Source organism: Aptenodytes patagonicus, chromosome 14 (assembly GCF_965638725.1).
Source record: "Aptenodytes patagonicus chromosome 14, bAptPat1.pri.cur, whole genome shotgun sequence".
NCBI classification, from domain to species: Eukaryota; Metazoa; Chordata; class Aves; order Sphenisciformes; family Spheniscidae; genus Aptenodytes; species Aptenodytes patagonicus.
In genome coordinates this window covers 5,616,647-5,638,913 of record NC_134962.1, presented here as the reverse complement: position 1 = coordinate 5,638,913, position 22,267 = coordinate 5,616,647, and the positions used below count along the sequence as shown (strand labels likewise).

The 22,267-nt window shown below is 39.2% G+C and overlaps 1 protein-coding gene across 5 annotated transcripts; it reads left to right on the top strand.

Moving 5' to 3' along the window:
* The first annotated feature begins 441 nt into the window (after positions 1-441).
* On the top strand, positions 442-22,034 carry ZNF831 (zinc finger protein 831). Of its 5 annotated transcripts, none has more exons than XM_076352130.1 (9): positions 442-676; positions 4,997-5,146; positions 5,721-5,804; positions 9,676-13,960; positions 14,580-14,630; positions 14,787-14,932; positions 16,604-16,767; positions 17,463-17,614; positions 20,243-22,034. In XM_076352130.1, the coding sequence occupies exons 4-9, from the start codon at positions 9,680-9,682 to the stop codon at positions 21,095-21,097; spliced, it is 5,649 nt and encodes a 1,882-aa protein (XP_076208245.1). In that variant the 5' UTR covers positions 442-676; positions 4,997-5,146; positions 5,721-5,804; positions 9,676-9,679; the 3' UTR covers positions 21,098-22,034. The 5 variants fall into 5 exon arrangements, with proteins under 5 accessions (XP_076208245.1, XP_076208246.1, XP_076208248.1 ...); XM_076352131.1 differs by having other exon boundaries at positions 5,721-5,818; XM_076352133.1 differs by lacking the exon at positions 5,721-5,804 and having other exon boundaries at positions 14,790-14,932.
* Positions 22,035-22,267: the final 233 nt, after the last annotated feature.

The window sequence follows — 22,267 nt, the reverse complement described above, 5'->3', positions numbered from 1 at the left end:
ACTCAGTGCTACCAAGATTTGGGTACCTATTTAGCATGTTCAAAGGCAGAAATACAGGCGTCCTGTGAAGATTTTTACTGTGGAAATCTGGATGCCTTTTGGAATACGGGCTCTTGTAGGTTAATTAAAAAATAGCAGCAAAAATCATAACAAAATGTTCACACTGCGTGAAATCAAAAACCTTCCTAAATACTTAATTTACCTTTTTTAATTTAGAGGCTGAGGAAGAAACTTGACTGGATTACATCTGTTAAGTTAAAAAAAAAACCCCACAAACAAACCTTAGAAAAAGATAAAATCAGGGATAATTTTTCATTTGTGCCTGATGGGGTTGTGGTTTTTTTTTTTTTTTAACTGTTTGCAAATCTTCAGTGTAATGGTTTGAAACCCAGTCGTGTCATTTCTTTACGCCCACACACAGAGCTGCAGTAGTGCAGACACTGTAGCAGGCAAACCACATTACCAGCATCGGCCATTAAAACTCTTCCCACACCAAGCGTGGGCTGACTTCACCCCCTCCTCGCTTTGCACACACCCCACCACCCACCCTTCAATTCAAATGCTTAAAAAAAAGAGAAGAGAAAGACACTGAAAAAAGGAAACAGGATGCTTCGTTTCAGCGCTATTCCAGAGAGACCTGAGCCTCTCCACCCGCCTGTGAATTGGCCACCTAAAGGTTAGCAAGTGTTTTGTTATCATTTTATATAGGCAGAGATATAATTAAATTCTAGATGGTAAGACAGAAATTTTAAAGTTATAATTTTTTTAATGTGATGGTTCTTTCACTTAGCAATGAGAAAGATTTTTTCCCAAAACACAAAGCATTTTAGTACTGGCCCCACTTCTGATTTTAAGAGGGCTTTAATCAGTATTTTTTCATCATTTAGTCCAACCTCCTAAACTTTAAAAGATGGATTAGGGTTATTATTTTTCTGTTAGAGCAACCTGTTGATTACAGACTGCTGGCTGGAGGTTGTTAACTCTTTCCTAACAAGGGAAATGCACGGGAGCAAATTTGATGAAAGGACAAAAGAATGGAAATCCTTTGAGGTTTTTAGATTTTTTAAGCACTAGCAATCCTATTTTTTTTTCATTGTGAAGCTACCAACAGTGTTACAAAACCAACAGGTGTGTTAGATATGTTTCTTTTATAAAAAGAAGTGGTGTAAATTTAAAATAAAGACATATAGTAAACTAGAAAGCATTTCTTACATCTGGAGCTGAGGAAAGTAGCAGCGTAAGAAGTAGAATAGGAAATATTCTCTAATACAAATTGCATGAAGAGATCAAAAAGGCCAATACAATGTTTACTTACACACTAAAATATATTTTAGCTAACAATGTGCTTATTGATTTAAGCCTTTTGAATGTTTTCATTTATGGATATTCAAGAAAAGGAGAATCAAAAAGATAGAAAACTGTATATTTAATAATGATCAAAACGGTGCTATTCTAGAATGAAGGAAAGGTATTACAGATCACATTCTTCTTAAAAGGTTTTAATACTGTATTCTGGTACAGTGTTTACAAAGATAAAAAAAGAAAACAATTTCACTGATACCACACAATCGTGGAAGTACAGTGTCAAAAATCTTTGTCCTCAGGATACGGTACAAGAATTTCAAAGTTCGGTCCGTGTGTTTTCTAGTTGCTTTATACTTTTATAACATATGAAGCAGGGCAAAACTTCAGGAAGAATGACTTCTTAACAAGTAGCAGGATTTCCCAAAGTCAGAATTTGAGCAAGAAATGTTATCATTGAAAGTTTGTGAGGGTTTCAGAAGATTAGGGAATTACACATTTTCATCCTAATTCTGCAGGGGACTGAGGCGCTCAGCTTTGTTAACAAGGTTCTAAGCAGTCTGCACACTGCTGTTGGAACCTGCAGTCTTGTAGGATCAGATACATCCCTTAAGAACAAGTGAGAAGGTGAAGTCAGTACTTCTGTTATGAGGCATTTCAAAGTATGAAGTCAAACTGAGAAAAGAGCAAAGGCAGAAATAGTTTTTAAGTAAAACAAGATTAACAGTAATTTCTGGGCTAATCAGGAAATGTATCAGTTCCGTTTTGCTAGTTTGAATTGAGGTCTAGAAAGCGCCAGAATTAGGGTACACTCATAAACTTTTCCATCAAACAAGTAGCGTTTAAAGTACCGGCACAAAATTTATTTCAGACCCTATGGTTCACTATTACTTTATTATACTAATATTTACGTAGAAGTTTTGTCTAGTCAATCAAGGGAGTTCTTCATAAACATTGGCACCTCGTGCTAGCCATCAGTGGTAGACTAGCAACTGGAAATGATAATTCCGGTATCTGTATCTTCTGCTGACAGTAAGATATTGTGTGCTGTTCTCAGCATCATTGTCCTCATAAGAAAAATTAATAGTTAACAATCCTATAAGACACTTTCTTTTCATTTAAGTTTGTAAAGTGCTTTAAAACATGCAGTTGGTAGGATCTTTGAAATCTATTTCCTTAGTAGTAGAGGAAGCAAGCTTATTGCTACTTTCACATGACTGCATCTTTGACTAAAACCCCGTAGGTATCTTTGGAGGATACAGGGTTTTAGACGCCTGCGAAGGAGCCCTTTCCGCACATACTTGGAACCTAGAAATGCCTACCAACGGTCCGTGGGGTTATCTCCTCAAATCCTGATTAAGACATGAATTGAGAGTGAAGCGCAATGTCGCACCACATACTCCCTACTGTGTGGTACCTGACAGTAGGTTTATCTTTATACATAGTTAAAATAGATAATTTGCTGCATATTGAGCTAACTGAAGTTAATTGGCTTTCTCTGAGCAGGATAATGTTTTGAACTTAAATGAATATAAGTAATCTTGCATAGAGATTCCAGCTTAGGAAGTGACACCCAAAAATAGATTGGGTAAAAAGAGAAAACAAAAATCACTTAATTTCAAATAGAACTAATGCAGTGTAATACTGGTCCTCTGTATTAAGTGTACAGTCCAAATTACTTCCAGCCATTACAGCAGTATGTTCATCCATATAAATGGGAAGAATCATGGGATGCTGTGGAGTCAGCCTGATTCCAGACTCACTTATTCAAGATTTAGAGATTTTTAAATCAAGCTTCAAAAGATTCTGCTAAGCCCTGAAACCTGTGTGATAGTGGCAGACATCCATGCAGTCACTTGCTTTAGTTGTAACTTGCTTTTTTAAAGTATTGCTTCTTTAAGGCTCTCAGGATAAGAAGTTTGCAGTTTTAGCATTTAGAATTTGATACGCTACTGAGTGTTCTAATTAATGAATTTTAAAAGCTTATATACGTTTTAGAGTTGTTACTAGTTCCAGCATACTGCTGGAATTATTAGTACTGTTTAAAATAAGTGTCCCTTTTAAGTAAGTTCATCTTAACTTAAAATAATAATAGTCAGTCTCAAAGTGGAATAAAATATAACGGACTTCAGATATGTGGTAAAACTGAAGAGAAACTAATTTTGACTGGTTATGTAAAATGCCCATAATTGTCTGTTTGTATGATTTGATTCATGCCAGTATTCTGTTAGAAGGTGTGCATCTTTTCTTCTCTGTTAGTGTGTTGAGTGTAGCATGCAATAATCCTGCAGAAGATCTCACTTATATGTGAGAATCCATTCCTTTAGGAAAGTCTCTCCCAGAAGAGCTGAAACTGGTTGCTGCACGTAGTTTTATCCATATGGACAGAATGAGTCTGTAGAACAGAAGCATGAGTCACTGCAAAGCAGTTCACGATGTCAAGTAGTTTTCTAGATCCACTGATTTTCAGCGGGTGCAGTGCCGTTACCAATTACTGGGAGCATTTCAGGGTATAATAGAAACTAGAAGGATTTTAAGCAACAGTACTAGGCCCTGTTAAGAGCTTTTTTGCCCCCTGAATAACTAAATGACAGGGAAGAAAGATAGGAAGTGTAAGACAGAAATATTTGTCCACCTCCAAAATTAGAGGCCTACTAAAATAGGGTCCAGAAACAAACTGAAAGCAATCCAAACAACAGGTAAAACTCTCCAAGATCAATAAAGCTGTGTAGAATGAAAATCCATTGACACCTCCATCATTAGTCTATCATCTGAATTACTAAAAGAAAGAGCTTCCGCTAAAGGGGATATTGGACAAACAATCATAATATTAGTTTCACCACCATCCAATTTACAAGATACCGGCTGCAGCTATCTGAATGGGGCAGATGCTCGTTGCAGTAAGTTTTAACCAGATTCAAAGCTACATCTTCCAAAATACAGTGTTCCTAAGGAAATTTTACAGGCCAGATGTGCTGATTTTGTAACGTTATAGGGAATGCATATTCCAGTTTGGGATTTACTCCGTCTAATAGCAGTGGAGGAACTAGCCATTCCAGTCCATATTTTAAACAGGTGTTTGCATAAAGAACAGCTCTCCCCCTAACAGGACACCTTGGCTCTGCCGACTGCTTTATCCGAGGACTCTTTATGAAGTCAACCCACAAACGAAATCTAAACTCTTCTTAAAATGACCTTTTCACTTCTCTTGACTTCTCTGTCCCCTAATCCTGTTTTCCCTACAGCTTGTCACAAATTTTAGGGAGGTTTGCTGAGCATGACCTAAACACTTTTAACATTCTTGAAGTGTTTTCCTTCCTGTTACTGCTTTCTGCCCTGCCGCGGGGCACCATTAGAAGAAGCTGGTGGATAACACCCACACTGGATGAGTTTAGCATTTCATATGTAGCAAGGGTCTTCTCTCCACCATTATTTTCTTTTCCAACACATTTTAAGAGAGATCTTTACTGTAAAGTTATAAGCAAATTACCTTTAGGGCTATAAAGGAAAAGATTCTACTGTTGTATCCGTGTATTTCACCGAATGATACAATTGAATGCAGTGTACAAAATGCCTACATTTCGAAGACAGCTGATTCTGTTTATAGGTTCCTACATCAATAATGATAAAGGATACGAAGAGATTGAAACGCTACTTCATTTTCTTCTGTTTCATCTCTTCCTGTTTTCTGAAGGTTGTTACTGTGACACCAATGCAAAAAAAAAGAAAAAACCAACTTCCTACTTCTAATCTGTTTCAAGTCTTTGTCCTCGTTTCTTTCTGCTTGCATCAAGTATTGACAGAAATGAGACTTCTTTTGCTGAAATGCCTGGCTCAGTAAAAGGTACGTAAGCTAAAATTATTTACAGACTAAAGAGGATTCCACTTCTGTATGCTCTCTGGTATTATATGTAAGGTAGGGATCACCAAAAGCTTTTAAAAAAGGCAAAGACTTCTGATATGATATAGTGTATTATGTATGTTCAGAGTGTTGAAAAGCTGCTTCTGTGTGGTTACAAAAATAAACTAACTCTATCATGTCTACAGAGTATCTCTGTAGACCAAGCCAGGGGATTGAGCACTGCATCTGCTCAAAGACTATGATGCTCCTCTCAGTGGTGTGCCAAAAAATTCTATGTAAGTGCAGGAAATAAGTAGTTACATGTTTGTTTAATGATTTTATTAACAATGATGGGCAGCTGACAGTGCATTTACGTGTGCCATGCAGAAGACAAAAATCTTTTGGTTGTATAATCCAAGAGCATAACAACAGTGCTGATAAAATGAAGCAAATTTTATAAAATATATTTGGAATTAAGGAAAAAGTTATATAGAAAAGAGGAACACATTGGATTTAAAAGGAGTTTTTTATACCACCCCCCCTTATTAAAATACTTTATACTTATTCTCGTATACAGAATAAGACAGTTTCTGCTACACTGGATTGTCGTCTGAAACTACTCCACTCTCTGACTTTTCAGTGTTCCACAGACCTACCTACGGTGTGTACCTGAAGGTATAATTAAAACTAGGAACAAAATAATTGTATTTAGATGGAATTTTATTGACCAGTTTTGATAGCTTAAGAAACTAGTTTAGAACATTTTGGACAGGCCAAATACTGCTTTTAGTTTTGTTTATTGGAAATTTTCCCTTATCTAATTAGGATGACGTTTTTATACCAGTAGTTCGATGCTACAAGTTACAAATTGAGCTCAGAACACCAGGTAGATGCTCAGTAACAGAGCCTGGGGGATAATCAACAAAGGAAGTTTTTCTACTTTAGGCAAGGGCTACCCAGAAATTAGCCTTGGGGTAGAATGAGTTTGAGATGAGCTATTTTTGTCAATGTACAAAGAAATATAGTGGCTTTTTTTGTGTATAAACGACAGATGTGAAAAGTATGATGGTACTGGCCACAACAGAATACATGCCACAGAAGTTTCACTTAGGAAGAAAGTATCTTTTGTTTGCTGTGAAAAGCAGCAAACTACCACAGCTGGTAGAAATGGATTATTAAACTCTTAAAAGCAATGAGATTGTGTATCACCATTTAGTTTAATTGTTTAGCATTAGTTAAAACTTTCCCTTAAATTTTCTGTAATCATTTAAGTATTTTCTTTGTAGACCATTACAGAGCACTGAAATGATTCTCAGAATTACACTGTATTTTGGGCCCCAGAAACTTAACAGAATAAGTGAAATTACCCAGAGTCTGGTACTTTGGAACTACAGGATTCATATTAAAAACAGCTGTCCACCGTAAGTCCTACTAACTTACAGCCTGGCCTTGAAGGGCCCATCAACTATGCATGCGCATGAGGAGAGTCAAAGAGAGAACATAGTTTGTGACACTGGAGCAGGCTTATCGGAGTGGAAATGTAAATGCCGCATTTCCACGCTTCTCTCCAGGGGAAGGCAGGGAGCATAAATACTATGACTTGTTTCATCTGATGTGGTACTTGTTAAATGTTCTAAGCTACATGGTATTCAGACTTCACTTTTCTTCTTTGAGTCTTTGTCTCTGCAGCGTATTTTTTTTTTCCCCTCAACTTTTCTTTATTTTCAGATCTTTGGAAAAACTACTGCATGCTTAGTTTATGAGTACCATTGGCTCATGTCTTATCACTTGCTGCTGTTTTGACTGTATGCTGCGTTTAAATTGCTATAAATAAAGGTGACTGTAGAGCTTAAGAACCATCTTAAATGGATTTGAAGTGTCTATAACCTCACTTTGCAAATTAGAGAAATCCACTTTTATCCTGTAGTGTTAACCACACTGCAGAATATGGATAATAACTTAATTCCTTTAACAAGCCACATTCTTTTAACATTCTTTTATCCATATAGTCAATACCTATATTACAAAGCCACTGAAGCGATTGCTCCATGTAGAAATCTCTGAAGTGGACAAGAAAAGTCCATGCTTGATAACTGAGTTTAATTTATAAATCATGAGAAAGGAGAAAAGGCAAAATCTAACACATTGCTATGCGGAGATCAGTTCATTTTACAGGTTGTTTTCTGGGATTTTTATTACACTAAAATCTTTGGGTGAAGACAAAGAATCCCATCGGGCACTGACACCTTTCCCATAAATGGTCTAACCCTGAGCCCACTGCTAGTTGGTAGCAACTCAGTTGCTTCAGTGGCTCATCAGCAGTTTTGTCGATGCACGTAATGCATGCAGAGAAGCTAATGGCCTTGCTCGTGACCAGAAGGAAAGTCAGAGAACACATCCTAGGGACTGCATTGCTGTTTTTAACTCCACTTTTCCAATTCTTGCAATAAGCAGAACAGATGAGAGAGAAACTGGAAGGAGCCTTGGCTGTGAAACGTAAGTTGCCAGCCAGCAACAGAACTTCCAGAAGTGGTGCCGAGTGAGGAGCGCGGAGTAATAGGTACCAGGTTCTTGGTACATTAGTTTTCTGTTGCTCAAGGAGACAAGTATTTACAGTTGCGTTGTGAGCTACACATAGGGAGGAAATAATCAGTGGGATTAAAGGCAATATCCTAATATGCAAAACCTTTTCCTTTGCAGAAGACTGATAACCAAGAGGCTTGCTTTATCTTTCAGTTTCAATGGTGCATACATTTAACATGAAAACTACCTGAATTCCTAGTCTATATATTGAGATGCTAATTACATTTATTACTGAGCACATAACTCATTGACCTTAACCTGTTCCATTTGATCATTAATAGAAAGTTATTTTCCCATTTTTTTCATGTGACGTGAGTCAGACGCTATCATTTTCAGTTGTGAAGTAACAGAACTTCTCTTGGATCTCCATCCAACTTTATATCAACTTACCAGCTTTATTAACTGCTCTAATAGTAACTGAGGAATACTCAAAACCAATTAAATTGAGTTTGCCATTTCTCCTTTACGTGAATTATTTGCAAAATTCTCAGTAACTACATGCAGCAGAGATTTGGCTTTGTGTAACAGTAACATAGTGTGTGTGTCATACGGAACCAGTCCAAATTTTAAACAACGTTTTTGAGTAGTTTTTTTTAACTGTTTCCCAGTAATGATTACCTCTTGAAATGATCCAAGGAAGGTACAGAAACACCACTACAGATTATGCACTAAGGCAACAAATAGCAGATTTCACATTTAGCCACTGATTATGTTATTTCAAATGGGGTTTTTATGACTGTTTGCACAAGAACAGCCTATTATTCATAACAGCCAATGGATACAGAGCTGTGAGTATAGCTGACTAAGAATTGGAATAAACATTCACAGATCACCTTCTGATTTTCACCCAAACTATAATTACAAGAGGTTATGCTGATGCCTCTATCAGCTCCCCCCAAAATAATTTGCAACTAGCTTATTTTGATAGTTTCCTAGTTTGTTTCTAAGAAAGAAAAAAGACAAGACAATTTTTTGTTAAAATAAGAAGTAGTCTGGACCAGCACCAACCCTGAATATATTTGGACAGATTTCATAAGAATAGGTTAACTTTTTCCAAAAACTGTGTCTACAAAATGTTTTGATCTGGCATTGAAAGCATCTAAAAATAAGCAGTATATCACAATATCGCCTTTAGTTAGACAAAATTAATTTGGGCTACACAAAAGACAGCTTTAATTTATCCCACTATTTTTCTATGATACCATCTTTTCTACTTTGTACATATTTATGTAAGTCTCACTTGTAAAACAGGACATCAGTTTCATTTTGTTCACGTGTTTTTTAATTTTGCAGCACTTGTTGCAATGTGTTTAGCCTTAGCTCACTTAAATTGGGTAAACACAGATAATATGCAGTCATGTTTAATGTCCTGTGTTTGGAACTGGTCGTCCAAAGAACCTGTGCAGTTTTTATCCTCAGAGGTTTTCAAAACCAGACCAGAAAACACCCTGAGCGACCTCATCTGCCCCCAGTGCTAACTCTGCTTTGAGCAGGTGTTTGGACTAGAGACCTCCTGAGGTCCCTTCTGACCTTAATTGTTCTGTGCTTCTATATTAACATTTATTAATGTAAATTCTTAAATTAAAAAACATGGGACAAACATGTAATGGGAATGTGGTTCCAGAAAATTAAAATTGTATTTATTTCTGGGGTGCTGAGAGCCTCCATTTGCAAATCTGATACTCAGATTTATTTCTAATACCTTGGGTACTTATTGTAGGTTTTAAGTGCAACGTTCACTGTTCTTTACACGGTACCGAACTTTAATTCCTAGCTAAGAAATGTGAGACGAATCAATTGGAAAATGAAGTAATAATTGTCTGTATAATGCCTGTATATAAGACTTGTGATATTCTTAATTGCTAGCTTTCCCAGTCCAGCAGTTGAAAGTGCTTATTTTACTTTGCTGTCTGAAGATTCCTACTTGTTTTCTTTCCCCTCCCCTACAGATACATGAGCATATGGCAGATAACCTTTGAAATGGAGGCACAGAAGCAGCCTGGTTTTACAGTTGCACTAGCAGATCGACCAGTTCCAACCTCTTCTCTCCAGCCCGCACAGGGTTCTTCAGATCTCAGCCGAGGCAGCGTGATTCCTCAACAGGAGCAAGCGCTGCCTCAACCTGTGTATCTAAAAGCCCTTACCATACCGCTGTATCAGCCCGTCCAGGCAGGATGCTTTCAGCCAAACAGTCAGGTAGTGACTGGCAGGAGCTGTGTAAATCTAGACAGCAGTAACATACCTCTAATCCTGAATCCACTTGTTCCTTCAGAAGGCACAGATCAGCCTCAGTCAGTTTTCCAGAAGCAACTCGGGCAAACTCTAACATTGAACATAGTGAGCACTTTACCAGTTTTATCGTCACCAAATTCTTGTGTAAATGCATCTATTGGAAGCCCAGGAAAATTAAAAAAAGCTGGGAAATATATCTGCAAACACTGTGGACGAGATTGTTTGAAGCCAAGTGTCCTTGAGAAACACATTCGCTCTCACACAGGAGAGAGGCCCTTTCCATGCACCACTTGTGGTATTGCATTTAAAACTCAAAGCAATTTGTATAAGCACAGAAGAACTCAAACACACGTCAACAATACCAGACTGCCCTCAGACTCTGACAACAGTGGCGTGCTGGAGCAAACCGAGAAATCAACAGAGAGCGTCACCTCACATCAAGGCAGCAAACTGCCCAGTAGCACCTGTGAAGAGAAGGGGATGCAGATGAAACAAATGAGTTCAGAGACCAGTGCTGTAACAGACACTAAGAAACTTCTTCATGACCTTTCACTGCCGGCAGCAAGCAATTCATCATTCGCTTCAGAAAATCAAGAAACAACGAACCAGTCCTTTAGTTCAAAGGCTAATCAGGGGGTTCCTGAGAGAGAACCTCAAAGTTTATCATCTCCAGGAGCTTTGCCAAATGGTCAGTGCCAGAGAAAGAAGATACAGGAGCAAGTAACTCCAACTGCCAATAAGCACATGCAGTTGCAAAGGCAGCAAGCAACCTCTTCAGAAAAGCAGTGGGATTACAAGCCATTTGACTGCAAGCTAAAGAAGTGTGAGAGCACTGACTCAGGGTATCTGTCACGCTCTGATAGTACAGAACAACAGATGGCATCATCCAGCCCGTTGCACAGTCTCTATGAACACAGCACAGAACTGGAAAATGAAACTGCCTCCAGCAGCTTAAGGTGTACCTCCGGAAGCAGTGCAAAGCTCGATGCAGCTGAGAAAGCTACAGCCTTGATGCTAGAGAAAAAGAGGCTAGAAGAACACATTTCAAAACTTATTTCTCATAACAAAAGTGTGGTGGATGATACCCAGTTAGACAACGTAAGGCCCAGGAAAACTGTCCTTTCTAAACAGGGAAGCATCGATCTGCCAATGCCTTACACGTACAAAGACTCTTTCCATTTTGACATCAGGACTTGCGATGTAAATAGGAAAAAGAATCTGTCCCTTTGTTCAGCAAAATCTACCTTTGCACCCCTAGAAAAATGCAAGCCAGTGTTTTTTCATTCAGTCCCCACCCAGTTCTCCACAGCGGTAGATACTGTGCCTGTTACACGAAGCAACTCCTTGCCGTTTGTGGAGGGCACAAGAATGGCACATGACAAAGCAGGTTGTTCAAAACCACTTTCTCTTACTAAGCAGTCTGTAAACACAGGCACTGCTAGTTTGCTGCCTAGCAACAACCCTGCTGCAAATTCAGTGGATTTTCCTAATAGTCATCCCCGAGCTCTCGTCAGACAAACAGCAGTGGATGATTTGCCACTAAGTAATGTGGTTGATCATCATCCTCCGTCTGAGGAGTTGCAAGGGAGTAAAAAGCTTGGGGCCGGAGAAGTAATCAGTGCTAAAAATAAGAAACACAATCAAAGGAAGTTAAAGATGTTCTCTCAGGAAAAATGGCAAATGTATGGAGATGAAACATTTAAGAAAATCTACCAAAAAATGAAAAGCAGTCAAAATGCCAAGAAAATTAAACAAAGGGGGAATAAGATTACAGATATGACAAGCTTCACTCCTGATTCAAAGGAATCAGTCAGCAGTACTGAAATTACTGAGGAAAGAGACGGCAGGAGCTCTGTAAGTCACAGTCTTTCCTCCCTTGTGACAACAGGTTTAAACACTGGTAAATCAGAAACCTGTAGTAATGGTAATCATATTGTACAGAGTGCGTCCTCCGAGAAAACTGCAGACAGTGTAACCTACGTAATGGAGACATCACGTTCAGTAAATGCTAGTGCACGTACTGTAATGAGCAAAACTTCCCAAGACCTCAGTGGCAGTGACACAGATAAATACCCAGGTGGCAACAGCCCATTACTAGCTCCAAGCAGTTGTGAGCTCAGGCTTCAAAATACTCAGTGTCAGCTGAACGCTAACAGGAGGAGTGATGACTGGTTGCCAGTACAGAGTAGCAAATGGGAAAAACCAAGCCCTGGAAAAGAGTCCAGTACATTTGAATCAGATTGTAAAAGCACTTCAAACAATTATGGAAACCATAGCAGGAATAAGGAGACGGGCCAGCACGCTCTGACGCCCCCGTGGGTCCGCTGCAACAACAACAGAGAAGCCGCAGGGAAATCCCAGAATTTACCATCAGAAAGAAAGAAGCTGAAATTTGAAGTGGAGAAGACGCTAAACATTATTTCAAAGTCCTGCCCTAGTCCCAGTAGTGAAAACAATGCAGTAAATGAAGCAGAGAGAGTCTACTGCAGTAGCACTCAGTGTCTTTCCACAGCACCAGTGAAATTCTCCAGTAAAGCAGAGGAGCAAAAATTAAGCACAGGAATTAATGAATCCACTGGAGGTACCGAGAATGTGGAATATACGAAAACAATCAAACTCCCCACAAAAGCTCTTAATTGTAGTGATGCTAACCTTCTTTCACATTCAGCAGGTATCTCAAAAGCTTCATTTGTGGGATTTTCAGGGCCTGAATTAAGGGGAAGTGATTGCAATTCTTTTGCCTTGCACAATGCGACAGATAAAGATGTCAAAACATGTCTTGTGAAAACAGGAGCAAAAGTACCACTTCTTAACGACAATGCTGTTGATGCGTCTTCTAAAATTCATCATCTGCAACCTGGTGATTTAACGCCAGTCCCACAACAAAATGCCTTTTCTCCAAAATATATCCTTAAATTGCCGCAAGACAAGAGAGCCTCAGATTTGTCGCTTTTGCTTAGATCAGAACAGGAGATTCCACCTTGCACATCTGTGACAGACACCTTCACCACCCCCCCCTGCTCTTCCAACGGCGGATCACTCAGTTCTCACTCTAATGATCTGCTTTGGTCCCCTTCAAAATTTGAAGTGAGACAAAAGGCCAGCAAAGGAGAGCTACGATGGAACGTACATGCCAACTGGAAAACTCCAGTAATTTGTTCACCAGTCTGTTCAGAAACAACAAATATCTTAACCACAGCAGATAACACTTTTTATAACCAAAACTTCAGGCAGCAGGATATTATACGAGATGCTTGGAAAAACAAGCAGAACAAAAATAAATTAAATTATCAAAGGCAAACGGAAGAGAAGTGGATGAGCATAACTACTTCCTCTACACAGACCCCAAAGAAGAAAATATGCTTTACTTCTATGTGTACAAGTGGTTTTTTCATATCAGCTGACATCAAAGAAGAGAGGAAGGGTTTACATCATCTTTGCTCAGGAAGTGACTCTTTGATAATGACGTCAGCTTCTAGCAAGGGTGCAGAGCCAACGATCATGGGGTGGGACAGAGGTGGAAGTCCATGCATTCTTAAGGACATTTCACCAACACTGCAGGATACGCAGCATCCTCAGAGCTCAACAGACAACCCCACTTCGTTTTGCCATTCTTTTGGCACTTTTTATTGCCACGCTCTCACCACTCACTGTAAAAAATTCCCAGCGCTACCCCACAATAATCTGACTAGCTACTCTGGAAGTTTAACGGTATCAAGCGCGAAGAGCACCTTCCCATCACTAAATGCTGAACCTCAATTAACTTGGTGTTGTTTAACGAGAAGCCTTCCTCTGCCTGCTGAGCAGAAGGGGAATGCAGACTCCGTTTATTCCTCCATGCATACCTGTGACAAGGAATCTGGCAATGAAGGCACACTGTCAAAATACGATATTTCTATTTTCAAAATGAAAAATATTAGCAAGACTGTGGCATATGGCTTAACAAACAGGAGTTTAAAAACGTTGGTTTCATCCTTTTCTAAAGGACAACAGATGCAGGAGGTAATATTAATAATTCTATTTCCTTTCTCAAGAGGGTGCAATTGGCTGACACCCCCCCCACCCCCCCCTTAATAGAATAATAAAAGGATTATCAAAAGTCTATTTATGGACATTTACCGGCATTTGTCGATACAGAATTTACAATTTATGTTTTTATAAGATAAGTTACATATTCATTTGATGCATGAAAAATACATACTTTTGTGTGAATATTTAAGTTTCTCACACTTGGGAATTTCAGTAGGAATGCTGTCTAGTCGGAAGAATGTATTTCTATTTCTTGATTTTTCCCCTTACGAGTATATTTTATATTCTTCTGTAACAGCATATGTATTTCACTGCTTTCATTTTAAATGACTATTTGAATTAGAGTAGGACTTAAGTAGGCCATTAATGTCAAGACTTTATTATACTTGGAGATACTTGGAGTCAAAGAGACTGTGTACTAGATCTCTCATCATTTAGATACACTGAAATGTCAAAAAAACCAAATTGCATTTATACCCTGTAAAGTGTTTAAGGCTTGAATGCTTTGCTTTTTTAGGTAAGTGAAGATAGACTAGTCTGTCTGTACAGATCCTAGAACAGCTTTGTAAGACTAAGCTTACTTTTTATATAGGAAGAAGAATACGAAAGAACATACACATACGAAAGAAGATCCACAAAAGCAGTGAGTTGTTTTAATTATAAAAGTAGATGGACAAAGTGATTAGCAAAAACTAAAACTATGCTATTCAGTGCTGTTTAAAAAGAACATAGATTTCCAATCTCTCAGTTAATGTAATTTGCAATTTTCATGTACTTCATTTTTTCCCAATATTCTCAGCAGTTAAGCTCAGCCGCCCCTGGTGGTGCTTTCAAAAATATTTCGGAGCAAAAGAAGAAAACAGTAGTTTGCAAAAAGGAAAAACTCTCAACAAATAAACTCAAGAGGAGCCACAAACAGAAAAAGATTAAAGTCACCCCAAAATGGTAAGGAATATGGTTTTCGGCTTCCCTAGATACAGACATAATTTTGCTAAAATGGGTGTAAAAAGTCCACAGAAAATAAAAAGTCATCCCCAAAATTCAACCTTGTCAAAATTGGGGGAAAAAATAAATCTCTCGGAAAGGGCTATTCCCACATTGCAGCAGTTCCACAACGGTAAGCTATAAAAAAATATCACTATGTTGTTTACGATCAGGAACAGACTTTTCTAAGCAAAACAGACATATACCAAAGAAAGATGATGACTGGTCAGTTGACTCTCACTATGCTTTAGAAATTATTCTTATCTGTCAAAACTGTCAGTATTTCCTTTTGTCTGAAGGGAACCAAAATATTTCAGTTTTTAATCCTGTTACAGCTAAAAGCAGTGCGCGAGACCCTTTTGTCCTCAGAAGATCTATATCCTGAACTTGTGTTCACAAGAGAATGCAGAAGAATAAATATCAAGTTCTAACACAAACTAACAAAACCATCTGTAGTTTAAAGGATCAAGCAGGAAGAATTTGAGTATAAAACTGTCAAAGGCTCATTGTATCAATCAGCACAGTTTCTATTTAATGGGAGTTCGTATCAGTGGAAGATTTAGCCTCTAATCTTTCAAGAGTGTGGGGTAGCAGAATGTCTGATGAATTGCTTCAATAAGAAACACATATTGTGTGCATACACCCCTTTTATTTTATTTCATGACCAAAATCAGACAGAGTGACTCCCTTGTGGACAAATCAGTGTCAGTAACTTAATCACCGTGTCTAGTTTGGCAAACAGCACTGCAATTTTGAAGGATCGTAAGAACAAAAATAGAAGACTCGGGTCTATGTTATCCAGTCCAGTGACGTTCTTCTAGGACTTTTTTCTGGCTTGGTTTTTGGGTGTTTTTTTGTTTTGTTTCGTTCTTTTTTTCCTGCTGGTCTCAGAATTTATTTCTTTGACTATATCAAATAAGTAGAGGGACTCAATTAAGTAGAGAGTCCTGAAGCTCAGGTCATACATATTAGTAGCTAACTGGCCAAGCTATTAATTATTAAATGTAATATATTTTTCTAATACACCAAACACCTGAATAAGCATGTCCTTTTAGATTTACTTATTACTCTGTGTATAGTGACTGATTCTATTGATACAGGAATGGGACCTTCCAGTGTACTCTAGTCTCAACCATTAAGAGTTACTGAAAGATCTAGCTAGAGCAGAAAACAAAGCAGAGTTGGATTATTCAGCATGAGTTTTCTAAATAACTGAAATACTTACGTTGTTCATTAGTGATGATGAATAGGTAGCACATAAGAAGTGAAATGAAAAGTAAAAAAGCCAACAACTATGCAGTCTCAGGTGATTCCTGTGCGATTCAAATCTTTATGAAGTATGTTGTTTTAAAATTCCAGATATAGGAAAAAGGATCTGTTATTCCTGAATCCTTTTCTCTTAGCAAACCAAGGATTTACTGAATCCTACTGAGGAAAAATTTAATAAAATAATTGTGGGTCTCTTGCCTAAAATCCTGATTTTTTTTTTTGAGTTGACATAAACAAACATCTCCTTCACAGTAATAAATTGCTGTTAGACTTAAATTTACCTGATGATGTGGTATTATTCTACTCTGGCTGCTTTTAAATAGCACGTATTTGTTTACCCTTTCAATGCCATTGGCAATGCAGGTACAGAGGGAGGCACGTACATGGATATGCTCAGTTGAACCGACTAAGCAAGCGGCACTATTTTCCAAATAGAACACCGGATGCTTTGAAAAAGGGCTATTCATCACAACCCTGTAAATTTCATAAGTATAAGAAGTGTCATTCTCCTCAATCAAAGGTACAAGGTAAGTATTTTGAATATTTTTTAATGCATTGAATGTTTATTTTTTAAGAGAATGAACGTTAGCGGTATCTCTGATATGCACCTGTTCCACATGGAACTGCAAAACCACTTTTGTCCTTCAGTATGTTCTGCAAGTAAAAATACAAACATCTCACGCATTTTCAGAACTGAACGCACGATGCTTTTCATACACATACTTACATATGTGAATTTGACAATTAGGAGGGCATTTTAAAAAGAAATAGCTCAAAATAACCTTCCACTAGAAGCCTAAACAGTTTTAAGATGGATCTTTATCAGTTTCTGAAACAAGACTGCATGTTTGCAGTGTGAAATGAGTTTGGTGCGTTGACTTGTTTTCTGTGTTCCAATGACCACGCCCCCACTTAATTAGCAGTATTAATGCAAATGAAGTTTATGCCACAACCATCTTGGAAGCAGGGACAATACCTCGTGTTCGTTCATAGCAGATATGACTAGCTATTACTTTGCAGGACAGTAATGGCCAGTAAAAAAACCCCAAACCCAAACACATAAGCAGTAAATGAGAAAATGTATCAGGCTTAGAATAAAGATTTACAGAAAATAGTAAAAACATAGAAGTTAGTTCAGTGATATGATGAGAAATTTAGTACGTTCTAGCATGTGGGGGAATAAAAAATCAAAGTAAAAGTTTCTTCAACCTCTTTTCAATAGAAAATTACCTACACCAGCAAAAAGACACATCTTGTTCGACCTCAGACAAGCCACTTTGCAGAAGGAAAAAAGAAGGAAAGAATAACTCAGGAATATTTTCCCATACTGAAAATCTAAACCATGTTAATCAAAAAGACAAAATGGATAAAAAAGTAGGTATTGTACCTTAATTCATGTATTACTTTTTATTAAAAGAAAAAAAAGATATTGGTAATTAAAACTTGAATTATATTCAGCTGTTTTAAAGTTCAAGTTGAGACTACTTTGTATCACAGATTTTGTTTAAAAGTGTGTTAAAGGTATTTTTGGGGTTAAAAATATAATGAAAACTTACTAATGTTAGAATTAGCTTTTTTAAAAGAACAATTAAACTTGCATCAATTAGAAAGGATGTTTCTCGTGCTTGCTGTCAGAGGATCGATTAGCGCTGATTGCCTGTCAGCCTGACCTCGGTGCCGGGGAAGATTATGGAGCGGTTCATCTTGAGAGCGCTCACAAGGCATGAGCGGGACAACCAGGGGATCTGGCCTAGCCAGCACGGGTTCATGAGAGGCAGGTCCTGCTTGACCAACCTGTTCTCCTTCTATGACCAGGTGACCCGCCTAGTGGATGAGGGAAAGGCTGTGGATGTGGTCTACCTGGACTTCAGCAAGGCCTTTGACACCATCTCCCACAGCATTCTCCTCGAGAAGCTGGCGGCTCACGGCTTAGACAGGTGTACTCTGCACTGGGTCAAAAACTGGCTGGACGGCCGGGCCCAGAGAGTGGTGGTGAATGGAGTTCAATCCAGTTGGCGGCTGGTCACGAGCGGTGTTCCCCAGGGCTCAGTACTGGGGCCGGTCTTGTTCAATATCTTTATCAATGATCTGGATGAGGGGATCGAGTGCACCCTCAGTAAGTTTGCAGACGACACCAAGTTGGGCGGCAGTGTTGATCTGCTCGAGGGTAGGAAGGCTCTGCAGAGGGACCTGGACAGGCTGGATCGATGGGCCGAGGCCAACTGTATGAGGTTCAACAAGGCCAAGTGCCGGGTCCTGCACTTGGGTCACAACAACCCCCTGCAGCGCTACAGGCTTGGGGAAGAGTGGCTGGAAAGCTGCCTGGCGGAAAAGGACCTGGGGGTGCTGGTCGACAGCCGGCTGAACATGAGCCGGCAGTGTGCCCAGGTGGCCAAGAAGGCCAATGGCATCCTGGCCTGTATCAGAAATAGTGTGGCCAGCAGGAGTAGGGAAGTGATCGTGCCCCTGTACTCGGCACTGGTGAGGCCGCACCTCGAATACTGTGTTCAGGTTTGGGCCCCTCACTACAAGAAGGATGTTGAGGTGCTGGAGCGTGTCCAGAGAAGGGCAACGAGGCTGGTGAGGGGTCTGGAGAACAAGTCTTATGAGGAGCGGCTGAGGGAACTGGGGTTGTTTAGCCTGGAGAAAAGGAGGCTGAGGGGAGACCTCATCGCTCTCTACAACTACCTGAAAGGAGATTGTAGCGAGATGGGGGTCAGTCTCTTCTCCCAAGTAACTAGCGATAGGGCGAGAAGAAATGGCCTCAAGTTGCACCAGGGGAGGTTTAGATTGGATGTAAGGAAAAATTTCTTTACTGAAAGAGTGGTTAAACATTGGAACAGGCTGCCCAGGGAAGTGGTTGAGTCCCCATCCCTGGAAGTATTTAAAAGACGAGTAGATGAGGCACTTAGGGACATGGTTTAGTGGACATGGTGGTGTTGGGTCGACAGTTGGACTCGATGATCTTAGAGGTCTTTTCCAACCTTAATGATTCTATGATTCTATGATGTCGGAGGTGCCAGTAGATGTAGCACAGAGTATCCCGAGACAGAGACAGTAAGCTTGAAACTAGAAAAGTGGGGAGGGTAGTAATGGCCACGTAGCGATGGGAAGAATGTGTATCCAGCATCGCAGCGGAATTTCTTTAGCCCTTTGTGGAAGCCAGTGCTGCTGTGGTTTCAATGCTACCGATGGCTGCGTTAGCTAGAAGGGGCCTTAGACACATCTGCACGTGCTGCAAACAACGCTGTTGTACGCAGTGTCAGCACAGCTGCTGGGAATAGTCTGCGCTCACCCCAATTCTTACACTTTTCCCTAGACTTCTGCTGGCCACACTTGAAGACAGAAGCTACTGAGCCAGACTGCTGTTATGTAGCATGAGCACGGGTTCTTCATGTAGCATAAGCAGTATCGTATTTAGGAACCTAATCCTTAAAATGTTTTTTACGAAGTAATTTTATTTCCTACACATATCTCACCACCTCAGACATTGTAATATTTCTTACAGACTCATCACAACCCTTTCCTCCTACATTGCACAAACATCGTTGCAATATGTATATTAAAATATCTTAATGAAAAGAACACCATCCTAGACCATACATAAGAATGCAGCTTGAAACCCCTAACCCCTATCATCCATCAATTATTAGCATGATCTGTCACCTAACCGAGAAAAAAAGAAACCTGAGGAAAAAATACATCCTTTACTACACCTCCCACACACAGTGGGAGAAAAAAAAAAGTTTTTTCATCAAAAGAGGGATGAGTAACTTGGTCTGCAGTAATGAAAAAAAAAAAAAGAGTGCAAATATAATCACAGTTGTATAAATAAAGGTTGACATGATGCTTAATTACTCAGTTGATATGAGTTATAGCAGAGGTAAATGTTTTCTACTGATATAGTCAACTTAGTTATCATTGCACTTTTATAAAGGATGGAATTGCTCTGGATTGAAAATTTTAAATGTAAATTTCTCCCCCCCCCCCTAATTTCTACAGGACATTTCTGGACAAATCAGGGACCACACAAGAACAAACGTCTCTCTTCAGAACGTTACAGCTCCTCTGGAAATATCTATGACAGCTCATTCCTTTTCATCCACAGTTAATACAGCCATGCAGCAAGTCAGCGGTGATGTGGAAATCTGCTCTTTAGTGCCACAACCACTTGTGCTTCAGCGATCAGTCCCACGGGGGTCACAGCCAAACGTTCAGAGTGACTCAACGGCATCTTCTTTTTGGTCTTGCCCTTCTGATTTTACAAATATAGGCACAGGTGACCACCTTGACAGCACAAACTCAGAGACTACTGGTCCTCTTTCCTTACATCTAGAAGCAAGCCAGGAAAGCATACTAAACGTAGAGACAGAGAGTCAAAGAATCGGTACGTTAGACCCGGTGATCCAGGCCTCAGGAAGGGAGAAACCTCCAATTGAAGAAAACACATATTTGCCTCCAAAAGAAAACTCAGCTCCCAGTTCCCAGCCTGGATGTTCACGTCTATTCGGATCAAAAGCAGAGCCTCCTCCTGGGGCAGACACAAGGGCTAAATTACCCGGTATAGAACACACAGAGCGGGCAAACTTTCCTCAAAAAATCCTTGACCTTCACGGAAGCGCAGACAAGAATGGAGCCCACCTGCAGTCAAATAGCTATGGAAGGCCACACGAAACAGCTACTACTACCTTTAAAAAGCCCCTAATTACTCTCAGGTCCCCCGAGTTCAAGACTTACTCTGCAACACTTTCCAAGACATACAAAAAGAGAGGTTTAGAGATGATGAGGAAGCAAACCAGAGTTGAGTATGATGACCCTAGCAGCGATGATGAGGATAGGCTTGTTATAGAAATATAGCAAATAGGCTGCTAACAAGATGCACGTATGATGGCCCACTACAGAAGGAAGTACCATGGATGTTTGATCTGTATTTCTGAAGCACCTTAAAATCAGAAAAGCCATTCCTCTGTGCAATAGGCAGCATTCTCTTCTGACGAGTCCTTTCTTTCAAGGACTCAAACTTTTTTAAAAAAGCTTATTTGAAGCAGAGGGGGAGCTGGCATCGCACATTTAAATGCAGGTGGTAAACCTGTGTTTATGAGGGGTTTCCAGCATTGTTAATGTTTTTATCAGTCTCATACAATTCCCACAAGTGCTAGCTGCCAGTGGTTGTATTATTAAAAGGCTGCAGTGTATTTATTTACTACTAACAACACTATAGCAGCAGCTTCCTCAATGTATGAGCTAGGATTTCCTGGGAGGGTATGGATGTGTTCTCTTCTATATACTCCTCTTGTCTTGTAGTCACTGCCTTCTGTACTGGGAGTGATATGCTGGCATTAAGGGGAAGATCTGTTCCCCAAGTATCCGTGATATTGGAAGAGGCTGGAAAAATGCTGATCTTTTTCCATGTTGCACAAATGTCAATGCTTCTTTGTGACAAATGACACAAGCATGCTTTGCTTTGTGTTTTGTGCCTTTTATGCCAAGATCTACTCAAATATTCTTGATTTCTAGTTGGAGAATATGGGTGTTAGCTATTGATATTTCCTTGTGGTAAAATTTCTGACAAGGATTTTCTCATTATATTCATCACATTGTGCTCCAACCGATGTAATCTGGAATGTTTCATTTTTATTGTAATCTTAAGTTTAACTGCAATGATGCTATTTTATTGAGAGTAAAGAAGCTATATGGCATAGCTTGTTTTCTTTTTTTAACAAAAAGTTTTGTGCTACGAACCCTAAAATTTACTGGTTTCTATGTGAATAAATAATTAGATATTTTAATTTGACCAAGTGTATTCACTTGCTTGATTAAACTGATAAACATTAAAACCATTCCACTTCTACATTACAGTCAAATTCTATACTTAAACTTCTACCGTTCTTATATTCTGAATCATACATAGGGTTTTATGGATTAACCTACATGGGATATTTGGAATTGCTTTTACTTTAATCATGCACAAGTAAGCTTATATAGATCATACTCACAAAGAAATCTAGTATACTACATGAGAAAAAT

What these genes read in the sequence shown, in the direction of transcription:
- ZNF831 (XM_076352132.1), top strand. Translation starts at nt 9,680, where the DNA reads ATGAGCATATGGCAGATAACCTTTGAAATGGAGGCACAGAAGCAGCCT. An exon ending in TCCTCAATCAAAGGTACAAG is followed by an intron (nt 16,768 to 17,462) that starts GTAAGTATTTTG and finishes TCTTTTCAATAG; the next exon opens with AAAATTACCTACACCAGCAA. An exon ending in AAGACAAAATGGATAAAAAA is followed by an intron (nt 17,615 to 20,242) that starts GTAGGTATTGTA and finishes TAATTTCTACAG; the next exon opens with GACATTTCTGGACAAATCAG.